Genomic DNA, 21,690 nt, shown 5'->3' on the forward strand with positions numbered 1-21,690 from the left:
TAACCCCATCAGAAGAAGGCAGGTACATGAAGGGACAATGGTGCCACCGTTGAGTGTCCATAGTCCTTTCTGTCCCCATATAGGAGATTATTACAAACTGGCCACCTTGGACCTGCAGGAGCTCAGTGGCCTTCCCTCTTGCTCCCCCGCCCACCCCAGAGGGCTGCCAATGGGACCAGGGTCAGACTTACAAAAAAAGGTATTTGGGGTCTTTTTGGAGCATGTGATGGATGGTGGCATTGTCCCCTAGGGACATGTGGCCTGCTGACTCATTCAGCTGCTGTCCTACTGAGTGTGGGCATCAGACACTCATGGAGGCAGAGCCCCATTAAAGGGCTGACTGCTTTGATTTTTACCTACAGATTGCCACACTCAAAGGCATTAAATAAAACATTGGGGAAAATAAGAAGAAATGAAAAAGAACTGGCAAACTGTTCTTTTCTCACAGAGCTGTCATAGGGTGAAGATTTATTACACTGGGCTCCGTAGCATGCTGAGTGTGCTTCTGTGGCATCATACAGGGTCATGCTTGCAAGCTTCCAAGACGACAACAAGCTACAAGCAGAAGACAGAGCAAACAGAGTAATGTGTGGCACAGAGCCTCTCTCAGGAAGTGAATGGACTGTTATCTAACCACGTAATGGTGTTCTCCAAGTTACAGGAAATTGCACAGAAAAAAAAATATTATGCTCATCATAAAAAACACGGCACACCTTTAAAAACAAACAAGTACAAAAACCTAGAAGTATATCACTTGCCAAAAGGGACCAGGAAAGAAGTTTAACCTCTTTATAATCATTAGAAAAAAGATGCAAATCAAAGCTATAACACAGTACTGCCCCACGTTCATTAGGACCGTAGCCATCTCCAAATCAGCAGATGAAAGGCATCGGCAATGATGTGTAGTGGCAATGATGTGCAGAAGCTGGAGTCCTTGTGACCTGCTGACGCAGTGTAAAGTGGTACTACCACTATTAAAAGAAAAAATGGCACCGTAGTTCTCAAACAATGAATAACAGAGTTACCATATTACCTACCCGCTTCTAGGTCTAAGTAAAAACCACTGAAATTGGAGTCTTGAAGAGATGTTTCCACAGCTTGAATGCAGCAGCTTTTTTCAGCAGACTCAAAAGGTGGAGGAATTCATGTCCATCACCAGACTGAATGAGTGGGCAGAGAATATGCCTTTCGTGGTAGAGCCCTTGCCTCGATTGTTCAGGGCCCTAGAGAGCACCCTTAGCACCACCAGGAGCACTAACGATCCCTTCGAAGAATTGACCAACAAAATGGTGAAGTACTAGCTAACCCCTAGACGGCAGTCAATTCCACAATCATACAATGTGTTACCGTGTGCTACAGTACCGTGTACTGTAAGCTGCTACCGTGTGCTACAGTACCGTGTGCTGTGAGGTGCTGCTGCTTTGAGGACAGTATGCTAAACCAAATGCACCAACTGCAAAACAAACCACATGTGTTTTTTCTTTAAGTGAGACTCGTACACATAGCCAGACTCCAAGAAACAGAAAGCATTTTAAATAGCTAGCTGCAGGGGAAAGGAATGGGGAGGCGCTTCATGGACTCACAGACTTGATGTCACAGAATGAAGAATCCAGAGAGGGATTGCACAACAATGTCAGTATGCTTCCCGTTACTGAGCCACACTAAATTGTTAAGGGCAGATTCTGAGAGAAGAGCAGTCATTGCCCTCAGCTTGTGTACCCCAATGACCCTACCAGCTTCCAGTGGATAGTTCCAGTCTCATGGCCAAATAGATAGCCCTGATTAGACTAAATGGGCCACAAAGCAAAAGCTGAAAGATATGACTCTGGGAAAAGGGCTGGCAGGGATGAGGGAAGAGGTTGCTGGGGAGGGAAGGAAGTAAAAGATGGTAGTCGGGGGTGGGGGAGTCATCAGAATACATGATGTGCATGTATGAAATGGTCAACAAACAAAACTAATTCAAAAAATAGGTGGTTGAGGATGTGGCTCTGAGTAGAGGTTCGCCTACCATGAGTGAGACCCAGAGTTCAAACTTAGCATTGTTTAAATTATAAAAAAAATTTATGAGTATTTTAAACCTACTTAAAATATATATTAAAAATCCACAACAAATTTTGATCAAACATTTAAAGACTTTTATGAGGAAAATCTACACATTGATATGGTTTAAGTATCCTGCCTTGTGCACAGACAGAGTTGACCAGAACAGGGAGGCCAGAGAAGCAGCCTGGAGGAGCACATAACTGGAGTTCAGTGCAGAGCATGTGGGATCTACAGGCAGCCAAGCTTATCCAGCCATCTAGATCTGAGAGGCATGGATTTTGAACTGTGCCAGAAAGCCCTGTGTGGTTGGAGCACGGGGGTTAAGATGGTCCACCTTCTTTGTTACATTGTTTCTTTATCCCCATTGTTTATAGTAATCTAGAACTGGACTTAACTCCAGGGAGTGTTCTGCTTTGGTGAACACTCAGTCACCTGGGAATTTCTCAGCTGCCTCAGGTCTGGGCTCTGGGCTGTGACAGGCTCCCTGTGACACTTGATGCTGCAGGTGTGCCTGCCATTCTGGGAGAAAGGGATGGACCTCAGAAACCTGGCTAATAGAACCCCAAATCAGTGGTACACAAAAGGATATTCTGGAGATGGCTGCTCTGATAACACATCTTTCAATAGATGCCCGAAGCGATTCACTTAGTAACTAGTTTTTAAAGCCAACATACAAAGAAATATACAAAGCCCATTGAGGAGGCTGTACAAGTGCACTGTTCTCCCAGTGAGTCATGACTCAAAAATATCCAGCTTGGATCCCTGAGATTATAAGAAGGATACTATACAACTTGAAAGGGAAATAACAGTCTAACTGAAGGCAGAGGAGAACTGGCAAAGGAGCTGTGATCATAAGCACACCTTTAATCCCAGCACTTGGAGGCAGAGGCAGGCGGATTTCTGAGTTTGAGGCCAGCCTTGTCTACAGAGTGAGTTCCAGGACAGCCAGGGCTACACAGAGAAACCCTGTCTTAAAAAACAAAACAAAACAAAAATCAAAGACACCAGGATGTATGCATGCCTGTATAAATGACAGAACCAGGGCTGGAGAGATGGCCCAGAGGTTAAGAGCACTGGCTGCTCTTCCAAAGGTCCTGAGTTCAATTTCCGGCAACCACATGGTGGCTCATAACCATCTATAAAAGAGATCTGGCGCCCTCTTCTGGCTTGCAGGCATATATGCAGGCAGAATGCTATATACATAATAAATGACAGAACCACAGAGCATAAAGAAAACAAAAACCACAGGAAAATTGTATTTGATGACCAAAGTGGGGGAGTGGAACTTACTTAGAAAATTACCAACTTTGTCCAACAAGGGGAAAAGATTGGTAAATGTATTGACTAACATTTACACAGGTTTTTGCTGTTTACAAAATGATTTCAAAGCCATGACTTCATGTAGAGATGCCTGTGACATGGGCAGAGCAGAGCTTATCCCCAGATGGACAGAACAAGGAATGAGGAAACCGGAGGGGCTCTGAGGTGTGCCTGGGCTACTGAAGGCACTCGGAGGCTGGACTTCCCCCCCTCCCCCCGGCCCCACTTCTCTGATTACTTTAAATGGATAGACAACCACAAATCTCGTGGAAGAAGAATTGTTTTGAAATGGTTTTAGTGTTGTAAACAAAACGCTCCTCCCCCTTAGCCCTGGCATGGAGGTGACCTCCAGAGGTCATTTAGATTGCAACCCCCAAGCCACGTATTCTAACAGAATTCAGCTGCTATCAATGAAAGCTGGCCTTTGTGCTTCCTAGCCTCAGTCAACAGATGGGAGAGGTCAGATGGCTATGATTCTGCCTGGATATGAGTGAAGGCTGGCATGGCTGTCAGTACAAGTACACCCTGTACCCCTGTCCAGTATCTAACAGGTCACTGACACCTCTGCTTTAGTGCCTATCTCTACAGGCATGCGTGTGGCCACAACACCCTTGGCTTTACACTTCAGCCCCTCAGAGAGACTGGGAGTTATCCTGTGCTCCCATGGGTTTCAATTTGCTTCTTTGTCTCCTGGATCAGAGGGAAACTATTCTCTGTGTGTCTGGGGAGTGAAGGAGGTGTATGTGGTGGGTGGGCAAGCAGGGTCTAGGGAGCGGGGTATTTTCCCCCAGCCTCTTCCAAACAGACCACATGGGAGGTCCCATGTGCAAAAGAGGCCTCACTGACAGGTCCAGCACCAACATCCAGAGTGGCTCTGAGGCTGAGTAGGAGTCACAGCAGCCGTGTCACTCTAGCTGATGTCATTCCTTCTCTTTATTTCTCTCCCCATCCACCTTGGGATAAACCACCTCATGGAGGAAGCCTATTCAACGCGAAAATGAAAACCCTTCAGCTATTTCTCCCAGAAGTACTGAAGACCGTTGAGCTGGAGATGGCTACGACGGAGAAGCGGCTGCCCTTTCTGCTCATTACAGCCACCACAGGAAATCACAGAGACCAAAGGTCTCCTCTCCACTCCCTTCTAACTCCTGCACAGAAACACACACACACCACAGAACCTCTTTAGCTCAGAGTTACCAGCAGGGCCTGTAGAATGCTCCTTCCCTCTGTTCACTCCATTTGCAAACCTGACACAACTCACCTCTTTGTCTTGTCATTACTTTAACAATGCCTATTTTAAAATAACTTTAAAAGCCCTTTTAATATAAGGCAGGGCCTGTCTATAAGCTCACGACAGCATCAAACTCATGATCTCCTGCCTCAGCCTGCGAAGGTGCTGGGTTTCAGGGAGGTAGGACTTGTTCTGTACTCAGCATCTTAGAACTACTCTTTAGGACAGAGCTCCAAGCCCTGACTTTGAAAGAGCTCCTTTCTGTCTGTGGAACACATGTGTGTACTACGTGTTTGTAAGCATCTGGATTTTCTCTTGTTAATCTGTCGTTTATTATAGAAGTCTCCCAACTCTGAACCTATGAAGACTGAGAGGCTATTCTCCTTCCCCTACCCACACACACACACACACACACACACAGAGAGAGAGAGAGAGAGAGAGAGAGAGAGAGGCTAAAAAGCATTTGCTAATAAAACTCAACACCCACTCAGGATTTTTAATTCTTGGCTACATATATCGCATTTTCTAGAAATCTCTATACACAGACAAGGTTCTCATTAAAGTGAAAATTATAGGGGCTGGTAAGATGGCTCAGCAGGTAATAGCACTGACTGCTCTTTTGAAGGTCTTGAGTTCAAATCCCAGCAACCACATGGTGGCTCACAACCACCCATAATGAGATCTGACACCCTCTTCTGGTGTGTCTGAAGACAGCTACAGTGTACTTATTTATAATAATAAATAAATATTTGGGCCGGAGCAAGCGAGGTTGACCGCAGCAAGTAGACCACAGCAAGTGGAGTTGACTGGGGGGAGCAGGGCCAACCGGAGCCAGCAGAGGTCCTAAAAGTCAATTCCCAACAACCAGATGAAGGCTCACAACTATTTGTACAGCTACAGTATGTACTCATATACATAAAATAAATAAATAAATCTTTAAAAAAGAAAAAGAAAAGAAAATATAGGTTTTATCATGAGTACCACACAAAAAGGGTTATTTCCTCCAGACCTGGAGCCTGGGATGATACAGGGACACCAGAGGCAGAAGGGTTAAGGAGGCATGGTGGATGAGGTCATGGCCTTCGCATGAACCAACGTGTCCTCAGGGTCATCGCCTTAGCGTGATGCCACAGAGGTCAGCATAGCAGCTCACAGCCTCTTCTGGTGTGGCTCCAGGTGAGGTAAAAAGAAATAGCTGAGTTGAGAGTTCCTGCCAAGCTGAGAATCAAATTGACTTGAGTTCCAGTTTATACCACCTGAGTGGTCTGTGACTAACTCCCAACCTAATGGCGGGGCTCCTTAGTACTGAAATCCTCTAGAGGAGAGGAGAGTCAGCCACAGCTTCAAAGAATCCCGCAGAGAAGGTGTCAGGCAAAGAGGAATTTACAATCTGAAATTAAAGTTAGGAACATGACAAGAACATTGCATTTCTATGTGCGGTACTCCTTAGAATTATAGCACCCAGGGCCTGGGGAGATGGCTCAGTGGTTAAGAGCACTGGCTGCTCTCCTAGGGGACCGGGGTTTGATTCCCAGTGCGCCCATATAGCAGTTCACAAATCCAGTTCCAGGTAATTCAATGCCCTCTTCTGCCTCCCATGGATGTCAGGCACACACATGGTGCACAGACAACATGCAGACAAGACAACCACACAAATAAAAATAAATCTCAAAAACTAAACAAAGAAGAATGGTAGTACACAGACCATTCAACAGAGTGCATCAACCCAAGACTGCTGTCTGTCATGGATATTGTTCACTTTATGCATGATGGTCGTGAAAACAGCAGTAAGAAAAAGTTAATCTATATAAGAAAGGAAGGGGTAAAGATCTACTTCCATACAAAATATGATTTCCAAAGGAATCTCTTAATGCAGCCCTTAAGAGAATTCAATATAATACCCAGGTAAAATAGCTAAAAACAAAATAGATTGCCAGGAGAGAAATTAGAAAATATGAAATCCATAGTGGGAGGGGCTCAGGGGGAGAGTCTAAGAAGACAAATATGTTAGCTACTGTGATGGCAAAGGTAATGTTTCAAACGAGTCAGAGAAAGATAAACCCTTTCTAGATAAATTCACTGAAATAATTGCATGTGAACTATTTTTTAAGTGATAAAAGCTTGCTAAAATACCTTTATAATTCTAGAGGCTGAAAAGGCCTCCTTGTAGAAGCTTCTTCCCAGAGCAAGACCAAGAGCAGAAAACAAGCTCGCCTGTGTCGAGTCAATCCCAGAAGGATGCTACAAGTCAAACACGTGATACAGGATATGACTCTGGACTAAAGGGTTAGCTCCAAGGATAAGCAACAGGCTCCTTTAAATAAGGGGGAAAAAAGCTCAATACAGGACGAGCTAAGGCTGGGCACAAAGCCACATACTTGTGGTGCCAGCATTTAGGAGGCAGAGGCAGGAAGCTAGCCCTAGATACATAGCAAGTCTGAGGCTAGCCTGGGCTACATAGGACCCTGTTTCAAAAATCTAAGCAAATAAAAAAGATGAGCTCAGGATATGAATAGGCAACTTTAAGAAAGAGAAACACATTATAGAATTATAGAAGAATACTCATCGGGGCCTAGAGAGATGGCTTAGAGGGTAAATGCATTTACAGCTATTGCAGGGGACCAGAGTTTGGCTCCCAGCGCCCATGTGGCCCTTCACAACCACTGGGAAATCAAGTTCCAGGACACCCAATGCTCCTGATCTCTATGGGTTCCTGCGCATAGGATGCATATATGGACACTGGGATCAGACACATACCCATGAAATTAAATATTTTTAAAAGAATGCCCTTCGGTTTATAATCAAGGAAACGGAAATCTGCATTCATTGCTGCTCTATTCACAAAGGCTAGGAAATGATAATGGCTCCAGTGATGAACAGAGAATGTGCTAGACACACACAGCTGCAAAGAAAAAGGAATCCTGTGGGTAAATGTATGTGACTAGAAGTAATCATCCTGAATGAGGTAAAGACCAAGGCCACAGTTTGTCCCTCATATGTAGATGCCGGCTTTGAATACTTAGATGCATGTGTTTAAGTTGGGGTACCTATAGAAGGCAGAAAATTAGTAAGGGAACATGGAGGAGGAATTTCAAGGAAGGAGGTTAGAACAAGGTGGTATCAAGGGAAAGGGGGAATAATGGAATAGGAAGGGTTATGTTGCCGCCCGTCCGTCCAGCGGAAATAAGGAGGCAACAACGAGCTCTTCTCCCAGCAGTTTAATCAGGAACCTTCATTTTTACTTCTTCTTACTAATCTCAATAATCTCTCTCTAGCCCCCAGCCCTCGCGGGTTAAATACTTTCCCTGGTCCCAATCATCACCAGCTACGTGGCAAAGCATAATAGGCTGCAGGAAAATCATGCCAGCTTGCATCACAAACTAGAGGCACTCAGCTTTTCCAACTAAGGCTTGTTTATCTCAATGCTCTCTGCTCCGGCCAGAGACCAGGTGTTCAATATATATATAGTGGCAGCTGCGGCTCCCCACAGGGTTAAACGGGGTCCAAGCTGGGAAGGCAGGATGGAGGAGAGGGTACAGCAACTAAGGATAACCGACTCTAAAGACCTTTGGGAAAGTCACATAGAAACATATGCAGTGAAAGCTTCCTAAAATAGATGTGCATATTAAAGGAGTTTAAACAGAGCTACCCTATAATGGGAGAAGAGGGATGGCAATGGCTTTCCCCGGACACCATAGGCTATAATATAAAAATCCCAAGGCTTACCTGTATTCAAGTTGTTGGTCAAGGCAGTTTCACAGATCTTCCCCCAAACATACAGGCTGTTGCCATTGCTCTTGGTTCCCCACCCCCACACCCCCAGAACTTGATGCTACAGGCACAGCCAACGTAGTATGTCATAAGACATGGAGGGATGGAACTGGTTCTGATCTGGAAATGTCACCCCTAACTCCCTAGCTTTGGTAGTGCTGAAAGGTTCTATGCATGCAACCAGGAGAGAAAACGCATCCACAGCCCTGCCCTGCAAGCGAACCAGCCCTTCAAGTCATCATAAAGATTAGTCCAGCAAGAGACGCACATGGCCGACGTAGTGGCAGGGATGTTACGGGAGTGAGCGGCAACTTTGTAATTGGATAAAAGGGCCACTTCAATGAGGCAGAAGTCAAACCTGGTACCATTAACTTGGCCAAAACTCCATGGCTGGCTAGGTGATAGACTTTGGAGGGGAACCCAGTATAATTATTATTCTGCTACATAGTCATACTATTAACTGAACCCTAACTTCTTCTTATCTTCATACCCATAGATTAGTGCATCCTTCAGCCTTCATCAGAGAAGGCTTTATCATGCAGTGGCAGGTGATTGATACAGAGGCTCACAACTGGTCAGCGTACACTAATAAGGCAGTGGAGTTCTCAGCTCTAAATGAACAGCCATATCACCCTTCTTCCTCCAAGGCATCTTCACAGAAGAGGGTGGCAGAAAAGTTGTAAGAACCAGAAGTGGTGAACATGTGCAGAGAAGCAGTATTTACCATCAAGCTTGAAGACCTGAGTTCCTTCCCTGGAGCCCACAGAGTGGAAGGAGAGAACAGACTCCCGCCATTTATCCTCCGACCTCCCGTACCCACGCCATGGCATGTATGCACACACATACATGCATGCATGCTGAGTGGATGCACACACATATACATGCTGAATAGACGCTTGTAACAAAAATTTTAAAAATAAACACTGAAATTTCTTAGAGTGGTTAAAATAAACGAGACAGGGTTTGATGCATATGGGGATCTCCATGTCGTGCGTGGTGGAGAAACAATACGAATCACACGGCAGTTGGGTTTGTTAGTGCATGAACGCAGACATAAACGCAAAGGCTGTGGCCTGGCATAAACACACCGTGCCGGTTGCTTTGGTGGGAGACAGGAACTAGGAGAAGTAGTTAGCTGTATTTACACTGCTTTTTCATTCTACTTGGAGCTTGACAATTTAAACAGTGACCACCTATCAAAACAGTCTAATTAGTTTTGTAGCAGTCTACTATGTTTACTTCACAATCGCATAGCATCAGTTTGGTTGCCTTTAGACTAGCGGGCAATGTTTTCTGTGAAGGACCATTTGCTTCCACTATTATAGGGCAAAACCAACCTCATGACTTTGAGTTCCAATACAACTTTGTTGATTAAAAAATAGCTGATGGGCCAGATTTGGCCCATGAGCTAACTTGGTGATCCCAGTTTAGATTATGTTCATTATATAACTAAAACATTTTTAAGCAAGTACTTTTGTGTATTAAAAAAAAAAATAGTCTATTGACCAACAGGGTAAGCCATAGTTCAGAGGCCTTCTGTGGTCAGAATACTTTAGACTCTGGCCATGTCATTAGAGACCAAGGATTCATCTCAATGTAGATAATTCAGTTACCTTTTGTATTAGTCAGGGTTTCTATTCCTGCACAAACATCATGACCAAGAAGCAAGTTGGGGAGGAAAGGGTTTATTCAGCTTACACTTCCCACACTGCTGTTCATCACCAAAGGAAGTCAGGACTGGAACTCAAGCAGGTCAGGAAGCAGGAGCTGATGCAGAGGCCATGGAGAGATGTTCCTTACTGGCTGGCTTCCCCTGGCTTGCTCAGCCTGCTCTCTTATAGAGCCCAAGACCTCCAGCCCAGGGATGGTACCACCCACAAGGGGCCCTACCTCCTTGATCACTAATTGAGAAAATGCCTTAGAGCTGGAGGCATTTCCCCAGTAGAAGCTCCCTTCTCTGTGATAACTCCAGCCTGTGTCAAGTTGGCACACACAACCAGCCAGGACACTTTCATCTGTGTGGTGGCCCTTTGCCTTCCCAGCAGCAATGAAAAACAGCCATGTACGTGCAAGGGACCATGCCACACCTGAAGCACAGAGAGGAGGTTTGGTGGCCTTGAAGGTGTCTCCTAAAGGTAGCTCTTGGATGTGGAAGAGCCTTAAAGCCATGTCTCTGGTCTGCGCCTCAGGCTGTTATGTGGGGCAGAGATGGGACATAGAGTGCTGAACATAACAGGAATGGCTCTGACGGAGTCTAAAGCTAACTGCTGTACACAGATGCAGTATGTACTGAGACACTGCTAATGGGGATGTGCGGCCTTGTGACCTTCTTGCCGCTTGTCTTTTTCCCTGGGGGCTGCCAGCACTAACCTGAGGAGCTCCAGGAGCCAGCGCTAAGAGTTCCTGGTTCTCACGGTCTTCAGCAGTGGTATTGGCCTAGGTCAGGGACTCCAGCTCTGTCACAGAGGGGCTCAGCTGCCTGTCTTACACCTGATATCACACACACAAGGCTTCTGTTGAGATGTGTCCTGGCAACACAAATGCAGGCCAGGTAGCAGGGCACATAGGCTCCACAACTGTCTCCATGCTTTGTATGATCCAGGGAGAAGAGGAGAGGAAGGGGTGTCACCGTCCTCCATACTCCATCACATTGCTGACCTCCGACCTCATTTGTGCTCCCCAGACCTTCTGTACAGAGGCAGAGGGCATCTGACTCCCAGAAAGAGAAAGAAGGCAAAAATCATACCTGGTTGGTGGCCACTGCTTTTGTTGGATTTCTCCCTTGGGGTCCACTTTGAAGATTCAGGAAGGACAGCTCTGCCCAGAGCTCAGCACACCTGCCGTGGCCGCTTGGTTGCACACAGAGGTCTCAGCTTAAGTCTTTGGTGTTTTGTGTGGGCCAAGGTCAGGCTCCTGGGGAGAGGCTGACCGTCCTGCTAGACAAATGAGCAGTGTCTAGCCTACCATTCTCCCCCTTGGCTAATCTTAGGCTATGTCGTCCACAGGCATAGGAACTATACTTATTCTTGCCCACATTACACCCCAGGTCCAATGTAGTAAGAGGCCCCAGTTGGCACTCCCAAGTCCCAAGTCCAACACCTGAACTAGCAATGACCAGATTACCGTATTTACTCTTGTTATATACCCTTCCTTTTTTTCATAGTTGTCTTCACTGGAAAGTATATAAGGAAGAGAAAGTGTGTTTTAAATGTTTGCTCTAAGTAATTCTGGGCCAATATCTGTCCAGACAGGTAAAGGGTCTTTGAATCTATAGCTCCTAACACTTTTTTGTCCTAAGCCAACTTCCTGGACAGCAGTATTTTGCATGTAAGTAAAGAAAAGGCCACACACAAGACACGGGCTTGTTGATGTGTGAGAGAGGGAGGAATGGGAGGGGCGACAGAGGAAATGGCTTCTAGACAGGTATGGCCTCGAAGTTCCAACCACAGGGCAGAAAGCTGGCTAGAGCTACCAGGAACTGTCTGAGAGCTTTTTCTTCTCTCAGACCCTTCTAGGAGCAGCCTGTCTAGTAAGCTCTGGGGTAGTAGGACATCTTCAGGGTGCTATGCCTTGGGCCCTGGGGGCTAGTGCCTTAAGTGGCTGGTAAGACTAAAAAGGGACACTTATTTCCAAGACTGGCAGCAGGTCTTTTTTTGTACTGAGATGAACGGGCAGGATTCCAGCTCAGGCAGGGCACCTTGCCAGAAGTCCTGAGGTCACCGGTAAATTATTACAGCTTTTATCATCTCTCGGGGTTCTTCTAGCATACAAAGGTCTCTATTTACCTCTCCTATAAAAATGGCAAGTTCTTTACAGCAGAGATAGGGAATCCAGGACGAATTAGGAACTTACCAAAGGAAAGAAATGTTCTCTTCCGTTTCTGAGGGATTGTCTGGTCTCTCTTCCTCTGCAGATGCTGTGTCGAGCTCTAGATGGCATAAGAAGACTGCGGGGCTGCCAGGCTTCGGTCAACATCTATCCGGGTAGGGCTTCATTTGGAAGCCAGTTTAAAATACCCAGTATGTGGTAGTTACTAAAAACCTGAGACTGGTGGCCTAGAGCGGAGCCTGAGTCACTCCTGAGCATGGCTAGAAAGGAGGAGAAACGCGAGCCCTGACCTCTGCTCTAACTTCCTTCCCCTGAAACCAGAACCCCGAGCTCCTGAACCATCCACCAGGGCAAGCAGAGGTAGTTAGCATCCTTGGTAAATTTTATAAGAACACAAATATAAACAAAAATCATTAATTAAAAAAGAAAGAAAGAAAGCTGGGCAGTGATGGTGCATGCCTTTAATCCCAGCACTTGGGAGGCAGAGGCAGGCAGATTTCTGAGTTCGAGGCCAGCCTGGTCTACAGGGTGAGTTCCAGGACAGCCAGGGCTACACAGAGAAACCCTGTCCCGAAAAAAACCAAAAATAAACAAACAAAAAAAGAAAACTCAGAGAGCCAACTAAATTCATGACACACTAATGGTGCAAGTTCAGGTGAAGCCAAAGGAAGGGGGCGGGGTGTTCCAAGGCCCTCCAGAGCACAGAGGTGCCATGGGGCAGACTCAGAGGGACAATCTCCACTTTGTTTTTTATTATTGTTTTGTTGGCGGCTTTTTGAAGGACATATGCCCTACTTTTCTTTCTGTTGCTGTGATAGTAGCCACGACCAAAAGCAACTTAGGTGAGGAAAGGCTTATTTAACTTACTCTTCCGGGACACTATCCATCATTGAGGGAAATCAAGTCAGAACTCCAGCAAGGCAAGAACTTGAGGCAGAATCAGTGGAGGAATGCTGCTTACTGGCTTCATCCCCTGGCTTGCTCTCCCTGGCTTGCTCCCCCTGGCTTGCTCTCCCTGGCTGGCTCCCCCTGGCTTGCTCTCCTGGCTGGCTCCCCCTGGCTGGCTCCTCCTGGCTGGCTCCCCCTGGCTGGCTCCCCCTGACTTGTTCCTCCTGGCTTGTTCCCCCTGGCTTGCTCCCTCGGGTTTGCTCAGTTTCCCTTGTAGTCTTATATAGCCTGGTTTCTATTCGTATTACATACATTTTTCGTCCCCACAACCCCTTTTAAAGTTATCTTCAAAGCTGGTGGAGTAGAACACAACTTATCTAATAGTGTGTGATACTGATTTGTAAGTTTTAAAATTTTCAATTCATTCTCTTGACTCTTAGAAAAATCAGGAACAGGCAGGTGTGTTTGTGAAGAGTAGTTTCCTATTATTGTTAATTGCTAATGGCTGTGCATCACTGGACAAGGCAGGCTCCACTGTGGCATTTTCATAAATACTTGCAATGTATTTTGACCATGATCACTTGCCCGTGAGGAATCCTGTCTCTGCACCCTGCCTTCTCTTCTATAGTGTGTTCTGTGCAAACTTTGTTAGGAAAAAGGTGCCATTCAGACCCTGGAGGTCTGTTAGCACTGTTTCCGATTCTCTCTGGTTCTCTTTGGCTTACTGTCAACATTTTTCTTTTATAATTTTATTATTTATTGCCAAATATTGTATATATCTCCCATGGGTCATGCAGAACTTTCCTCTCAATGGACTGACTCTCCAGCTCTCTTCTACTGGTAGATACCATGCAATGTGTCAATTGTGTTACCTAGCAACTAACTACGTAAGGTAAAAATGGCCCCTGATGGGTAAACTGCACCTGTACCGGGAAGACTTGCAAACATGCTCTTAGTGCCCACTGGGGAATCACAGCTGTAAGCCTCTCTCAGTGCACTAACTTTTATAAGTGGGGAAATCTATTTGGGGGCCTCTGGAAACTATGCCAACAAAATGATTACAGGAGATTCTAACTTCTGAGTTGCAAAGCTTGTACAGCAGGCAGGTCCTGTACTCACCCGACGTGTTCTGTCTTATATCCTGCTGCCTGTGCCAAATGTGGACTACTCTAATTCTGTGCATATGAACATTTAGTGGAGCCCAACACCAGTCCCTGGAGTGCACTGCGGACGATTCGGTTGAACCTGACAGTTTCTACGTCATGCTGTGTCTGTGCTAACAAGGAGCATGGTGCTCCAGGGCACACCATGTCCACCTCTGAGAAAAAGCTTTACAAACAACATCCACACATTCCATGATGCTTTATTTGTGATGGGGTGCGTTATAGGCTAAAATGACCTCCCCCAAAATAACCTATAGTCTTTATTTTTTTAGATTGCAACAGTTAAGTTGCTATAGACCCAACTCTAACTGTCTAATAAACTTAACAATAGGTACCCTAACCTAGATGAGGTGAGCCAGTTTTAGTGAAAGTGCTTCGTTTTTGTTTTTGTTTTGTTTTAACAACAGTCCATTCATGTCGCTCGGTTGAAGTAGTGCCCAAGGCTGAGTGGAGCTGCTTCTCCTTCTCCAGGACTTCCTTCCAGGTAGAAAGGTAGACTCACCTAGCCTTCTCCCTCATCTTGAGTAGGCCTTATAGTTGATGAGTCAGAGATGAAGATAGTTGGCACCCCTGGGCTCTCAGCCTCAGCCTGCTCTAGCATAAACTCCTCTGCCTCCTGTTCCTCAAAGACTTGCTCCTGGAGCATAAGTTCCGTGTTGCTGTGAATGATCTCATGGGCCGCCATAATGTGTTTCCGCTGTGCATTCCTCACTGTGCCAAAGCAACAGGAGAACTGTTTAATTTCCTGCTTGAAACCATCCCTCGGTGAGTGTTCATAAGATAGGAGTGAGGGGGGAAAATAGTAAATTTCCAAGACACCCATTTTCTGCTTTGGGCTAACTGTACTCAATTAAAAAACGGCTTTCGGTGTGTTTTAGAAGGACACTCTTAAAAGTAAAGCAGACCTGTTATCTTTTAAATCTAAAATTGGTCACTATGAAGAGTTAATCGGGTTATCAAGGTTCTAGTTTTGCCAAAGAGTTAATCCAAATGCCAAATCTAACTTTACATGGGTTTGGGTTCCTTGGATTGATTGTATAGACTTTGGAGCTGATTAACTTTGGTGTGCGATGTTTTGGATTTTAAAAGCTTTCTTAAGATAATAAAACTCAAATAACAAAGAACCCATTGCTAAGTCCTGGTTGTGTGGACCAGGAGGAAGTAGGCTCTGGTGTGCTGTTGAAGGGCACATCTCGGATCTGGACCACTCCTTTCCCATTCTCAGAGAGCAGGAAGATGCACACACTTCTGCAGTCACACTCTTCTGTCCTTTTTCTGCCTCACCACGGCCCGGAAGCAACAGATTCACTGCCGATGGTGGAAACACTTAAGACTGGGAGCTTAGAAGGCGGTCCTGAGTGCAAATCCTAGGAACGTGTATTACCAAGCCTCAGGACAGACAGACAGCAGCAAGTGCAGCAGTCCTTGGGAAGGACAAAGCGTTCCTGTCGATAATGATGGTGACGTCAGCAATCTGTGTTTGTCCTTAGTGTCAGAGACGGTTTTAAGCAATGGACATGTGGGTGATGATTTAATTCAACCACAACCGTAAAAGGGAATATCATTAACAGCCTCGTTTTCAGAAGGGCATGAACACAAAGGAATTAATTAGATAATTTATTCTAAACCATATAGTTAGCTAGTTAAGGATAGTAAGATGTATCGTAGACTGGGCATGGTGGCACATGCCTGTAAGCCTGGCACTTAAGAGGCTAAGGCAGGAAGATTGCAAATTCAGGACCAGCCTGGGCTATGTGATATATGAGACCTTATCAGCAAAGGAAAACTAAAAAGTACTATGTGTTCCTTACTCTTCGGGTATAGATAACATTACATAGGAAGACTCACATAGCGGAGCACCCCACTCCGCAGTGATATGGCTGAAAAAGCTTCGAGGCCACATTGGTCAGCACTCAACTCTGCAAGTCATTTGTTCCCAACCACTAATTTGCTTTACAGAAATGAGAACATACTGATAGCTCTCGTGAGAGATTAAGATAATGTGCAGTTTCTAATGCTTAATGTACTGCCTTGAACTTGGCATGCACTGTAAGAAAACTGGGCTAGGGAGAAGATTCAGCAAAGACCACAGGACCCAAGTTTGCTGGCTTGCACACATGTCAGGTAGGTAGCTCACAGCCACCTGTAACCTCAGCTCTGGAGGACCTGATACTTTCTTCTTGCTCCTGTAGATAGACAGACAGACACACAGACACATACACACAGACACACAGACACAGACACACGGGGGGAGGGGGAGAAAGAGACAGAGAGGGGGGAGAGAGAGAGAGAGAGAGAGGAATAATAAAAAGGCAGAGAAAATAAAAATGCATCTTTGTTAAAATATAAGATCATTTCAAACCGCCTATAAATATGTCTTAGACTTGGGTAAAGCATGTGTGTAAAACACACAGTTCTCTTACTTGAAAAGGAGAAAGAAAGTCAGGTGTGGTGGTACACACTCTTAATCCCAGGAGGCACAGACAGGTGGATCTTGGTGAGGTTGAAACCAGCCTGGTCTACATTGGGAGTTCCAGGACAGCTACATAGAGAGCCCCTGTCTTATAGAGAGAGAGAAGGAGAGAGAAGGGAGGAGAGGAGAGGAGAGGAGAGGAGAAGCGAGATGAGACGAGACAAGAAGAGAAGAAAAGAGAAGCAAAAGTTCCAAGTGTTCACTCTCTGTATAGATATAGAAGGAACCAAACATAAAATATAAAGAAATCAGCATTACATGAAAAGGCTGAGGACCCACACACCCGCGCACCCACACACTGACATTTCCCTCTAGGTCCCCGACATTCAATATCCCCCTCCAAATCTTTCTCCTTAGGCCCTCAAGGAGATTTGAGAAAGACTTTTTTTTTCTTAATTATTTCATCTTCTAAATTTTCATATGTATATGTTGTAGCTACCTGCTCATAAATGCAGGTGACCTCAAAAGCCAGAAGTGTCAAATCCCCGAGAGATGGAGTTACAGGTGGTTGTGAGCCACCCAACCTGGGTGCTGGGAACCAAAATTGGGCCTTCTGCTCTAGCTGTTGGGAGGGAATTTCAGTCTGGTAAATATTAAGCCCATTTTTCATCCCATCTCTTTCAATTCCCTCAGGAAAGATGGCTCTGAAGTAGGCTGACCCAACTTTGGACCCGGAAAAAGGAAGGGATGCTGTATTCTCAAGGATCTTGAAAACAGTGGCCCTTTCCACTATGACATATATTATTCCATATAACAGAACACATTATGGTGTGTGTATATATATATATTGATCTGAGTGTTTAACCTATCTCTGCAGACACTAATATCCCAGTGGCAACAGCACAGCAGTTGTCTGTGTGGCAATCAGGTAGAATTCGTGAAAACAGAAAACATGAACATTCTGCTTGCCGACACTTACGCTGCTGGGAATCTCAGGGTCGTGGCCGGGAAGTGTGTAAATATACTGACTACAGTAAACTCAGAATTTACAGATGGACACTGGAAACGTTGAAATGTTGGGTGCTAGAAGGTAGCTGCTTTAAAATTATACTACCATGTGTAGGAGAAATATCAGCATAATGCATTAGAGTCCACTAGCCCTTTGTCCCTAATGAAGCAAATCTTTTTCTGCTTTGTACTTTCCTGCTTTGATTTCTCCAGGAGTTTCTGCAAGCTAAAGGCTTGTGGTTAACTGTCTGTAGTCCTGTGCTGATGACATCCCTCCCTGAGATCAGACCTGGCTGCAACAGTTTGAGGATTCCAGGAGAATCTTTTTCTTTTTAAATTTTAATTTTATTAGTTTAATTACATGTATGTGGGAGTGTGTGTGGTGGTGGAGGGGGAGCACCCACATGAGTGGATACTAGTGCCCATAGAGGTCAGATGTGTCAGATGCCCCTGGAGCTGGGATCATAGGCAGTTGTAAGCCACCTGATATGGATGCTGGGAATCGAACTCAGGTCCTCGGGAAGAGCAGTATGTGCTCTTAACCATTCTGGAGCCAATCCTGCCTCTGCTGGAGGTGGTGAGACTCTGCAGCCAAGAGCTGAACAAGCTCTGTAGCCAGAACCCAGGGCTTCTTCAGAAACCCCACACCTTTGTTTGGAGATACAGCCCTGAGACTGGAAGAGAGCCTTTGGGGGAGTCGGTGGAGTCGGGGGCGGGGACTTACCTTTTTCTTTGACAAAGTCTTTTTGTACCTCTGGGATGAGAAAACTGTAAACCAGCTCAGCAACAATCTCCTCTGACTGAAGGAATGTTCGGCTGGCAAACAAGAACAAAGACAAGCAAAGGAGCAGATAAACGAATGAGCTCGCTGTTTCCCTGCCGAGCAGCTGATGGGCACTGAGACCCGAGTGGGCTGCGATCTGAAAAAGTACATTCCTGGCGAGCTTGTTTGAGTGCCTTAAAAAATAAGAATCTGACTGTATCTAGCCTGCTATTAAGCGCATGGTAAAAAATGAGCAAGTTCGTAGAAGTCTAAAACCTTAGGGTTACATCCTAATAATGTCAAACGCATACAATCCACTTTGCTTTTATGGGCACTGTAATGATGCAGGGGATGGAAATAAGCCCAAGGATGGAGGAAAAACGAGGAATTCAATCCCTAAGGCTCCTACCAGGAAGGGTACGGCACGCTGCATTCCAGCACAGTTATGTTAGAGAAGCCATAGATGTCAAAGCATGGCTTACAGATTGCTGGTGGGGCCTCAAGTGCCTGAAAGAGCACATCTGAATAACAGTGGCTCCAGTGTCATCTATCTCCATCACCTCACCATGCATACCGTTTCTCCATTTCATAAGCGATGTCGTTGATCTCCTCAGCGATCTTCTCAATTTCTTCTCTAGCTTGTTCCTCTGCAGTTCTCTCCTCAGTGTTCAGTATGATGTCTTCCAGGTAGGAGGTTACCGTACTTTGGTGAACTTTAATCACCTGCAAAAATTAAAAAAAAAAAAAATAGTACGTGGGAACTTCTCTTGTAAATGAGACAAAAGCTACATAGGCGTTGCTTGATGATCTCACAGTCTACATGTTGCTTTCGTTAAGTCACCAGTTCCGTCTGTTTCTCAACCACCGTGCCTGTGCTTTCTAGGCAGCCCAACCCATTTAGACCATCTCAGGACCACAGATCCATACACAGATGGAAAGATGACCGCTTCAAATCGATAGCCTGGTTTGGACCCTGGTTGTCATCAGTACTGTGACTTTGCCAAACTATCTAACAGTAGCAGAGGCTAGGGAATATTTCCTAACACCCTTTCTGTCTTTCCTCTTAAATAAGAGAATCTCTGGATTTCAGCTAGGTGAACAGGTACCCAGGGACTAGCACTTGTAGGATCCAGTCAGGTCCACATGACCAAGAGTCTGACCAAGAGAAGGTGTACGGAGGTGATCTACTCGACTTCTCGGAAACTTCTTAAGGAGAAAGATGTGGCTTCCTTTGCCCTTGTCTTTTAATGTTTTATTTCATGGACACAAACCCTTTCATGACAGTAGTCAGCTTCTTGCCACAAGCATTTAGAGGCTGCAGAGCAGGAGGCCAGAAGGAGCCCAGGTCACTCATGGGTTTGCTGAATTGTCATGATGGCTCTTAATTTCTTTTTTTTTTTTTTTTTGGGAGATTTCTTGAAATCATGAAATAGAATTCAGAAGATTTTTTGGGTATGCAGACACACGCATGTACAGTATGGTGAGTTAGAAATAACTCAGCATCCATAGAGTTGCTGCTAGTGCCTGAGAAGGCACTGATCCTTCCCGACCGATCACAGCCCATTTCCACTGTCATGATGGCCCTTCCTTAGCTTTAGACTTTTGCTAATTATGTAATCTCAGGCAAAACCAATTAGCTTCTCTCTCTCTCTTTCTCTCTCTCTTTCTCTCTCTCTCTCTCTCTCACACACAAAGTATCATGAGCATCAACTATTAACCTTTGTATATATGTATTTTGCACGAATGCATATGTCTCAACAAATCGTGAGTCTCTAGAGGCAAAACCATGTTTATGTCTAAGTATTTCTTTAAATCTGAGAGAAGACCTATTTCTTAGTGGGCCCATCAAGGCAACCTAAGTGTGTGATACTTATTCTTCATGTCCCCTCAACCCCAATATCAACCTCGAACCCCTCGCCTTCCTGATGTTAGCATCTTGGTGGTAGTTCAATATGTTATCAACCAAGATACTTGTTGAATGTCAAATATGTGCGGGGCATATGCTGATATTGAAGAAAGCACAAGGTGAATGCATAGTGTGCTTGCTCCCATGAAGCTCAGCATTTATTCAGGAAGCAAGCTACAGAGACATAGGACATAGCTGAGTCATATAATAGAGATGAGGCAGGTTTAATATGGACCATGTATATGTATATGTATGTATATGTGAATATATACATAAAATGACATATGTACTTGCATATAAATGGCCCTTAAATCAGGCCCAAATACCTTCTTAACTCTTGTGTCCTTCCTAGACATCACGGAAATTTCTGCCTTTCCCACTCGGCCATCTCAAACTAGATTTCAGTTATAGTCTTGATTATATTCCTGTCCCTGAGCTCATCATTCGCTCCATTACCTACGTCAGAAAAGAGGAGCTACGGCCTTGGGTTGCATAACCCAAGCTTGGGTAGCCATAGGCTAGTCACCATTCTTCAACTCTCCGTGTCTGCCTCTGGCCTCAACTCCTTAAAGAGGACCTAGTTCATGGCCTCACTTGCTTCCTTCAAGGAATTTTGAATCCTAGAACTACATACATGATCTATGTCATTTAAGTTGCAGGAGAGGAGGGCTGTGTCTGTGTTTACCCACAGTGCCTCCTCACTTCCTAACTTAGAGTAGAAACTGCATATTGGCTAAATCAAGTGAAAACCAAAACACACAAATCCCATTTTATGTCATGAAATGTCTGTATGGTTTCCAGAGAAATCGCAGTATGGGATGTCTTTGGTCACATCTGGCTCCCTCTGGAGAGCTTACATCCGCCCTGCTGCCCACGCTTGCCTCCTTGAATATCTGGTCCTCTTGCTTCAGACGCCTTTGCTCCACCTGGCGCCGACCACTCTCTTCTGCCTCCCGCATGCGCCGTTGGCGCTCAGCCAGCATGGCGAAGGCATGGATCCTCCTCTCCTCCTGCAGCCTCACCAGCTCTTTGGACAGAAAGTCGAACATATCCGCCAGCACTCTTCCTTCCAGGTCACCCAAGTGGTTTTCAACCACTGACAACTAAAAAACAACAAAGACTTTAAGGATAGGCTCCACTCAGAATGGTGGCCATTACGTGTCGGATGACTGAAAATGACCAAGCAAGGTTATGTATGGTCAGAACAGCCTTAACCGGAAATGCTATGCCCAATTGCCCCACCCGAGGCACGTATTGGACAATGTAATACAAACTTAAATCTGAGGAAGCAGATTGCCCTGATGGATTACAGCCCTGTTACAAAGAGGACCTTGTAAAACTTTTTTTTTTTTTTTT

The 21,690-nt window shown here is 45.3% G+C and overlaps 2 protein-coding genes across 2 annotated transcripts in view; both read right to left on the bottom strand.

The window, feature by feature from the left end:
* The window catches only part of Nr1i2 (nuclear receptor subfamily 1 group I member 2), a 45,317-nt gene extending 33,930 nt beyond the window's left edge, over positions 1 to 11,387 (bottom strand). The window contains exon 1 of the mRNA XM_031364689.1: positions 11,112 to 11,387. The gene's annotated coding sequence lies outside the window, so the exon portion shown is untranslated. The remainder of the gene's footprint in view (positions 1 to 11,111) is intronic.
* Positions 11,388 to 14,424: 3,037 nt separating this feature from the next.
* The window catches only part of Maats1 (MYCBP associated and testis expressed 1), a 42,732-nt gene continuing 35,466 nt past the window's right edge, over positions 14,425 to 21,690 (bottom strand). The window contains exons 14-17 of the mRNA XM_031363855.1: positions 21,216 to 21,437; positions 19,003 to 19,151; positions 18,390 to 18,481; positions 14,425 to 14,955 (exon numbers count right to left, since the gene is read on the bottom strand). Coding sequence (XP_031219715.1) covers positions 14,747 to 14,955; positions 18,390 to 18,481; positions 19,003 to 19,151; positions 21,216 to 21,437 — 672 coding nt within the window. The 3' untranslated portion in view covers positions 14,425 to 14,746. The remainder of the gene's footprint in view (positions 14,956 to 18,389; positions 18,482 to 19,002; positions 19,152 to 21,215; positions 21,438 to 21,690) is intronic.

Source organism: Mastomys coucha, unplaced genomic scaffold (genome assembly GCF_008632895.1).
Source record: "Mastomys coucha isolate ucsf_1 unplaced genomic scaffold, UCSF_Mcou_1 pScaffold12, whole genome shotgun sequence".
Classification (NCBI taxonomy): domain Eukaryota; kingdom Metazoa; phylum Chordata; class Mammalia; order Rodentia; family Muridae; genus Mastomys; species Mastomys coucha.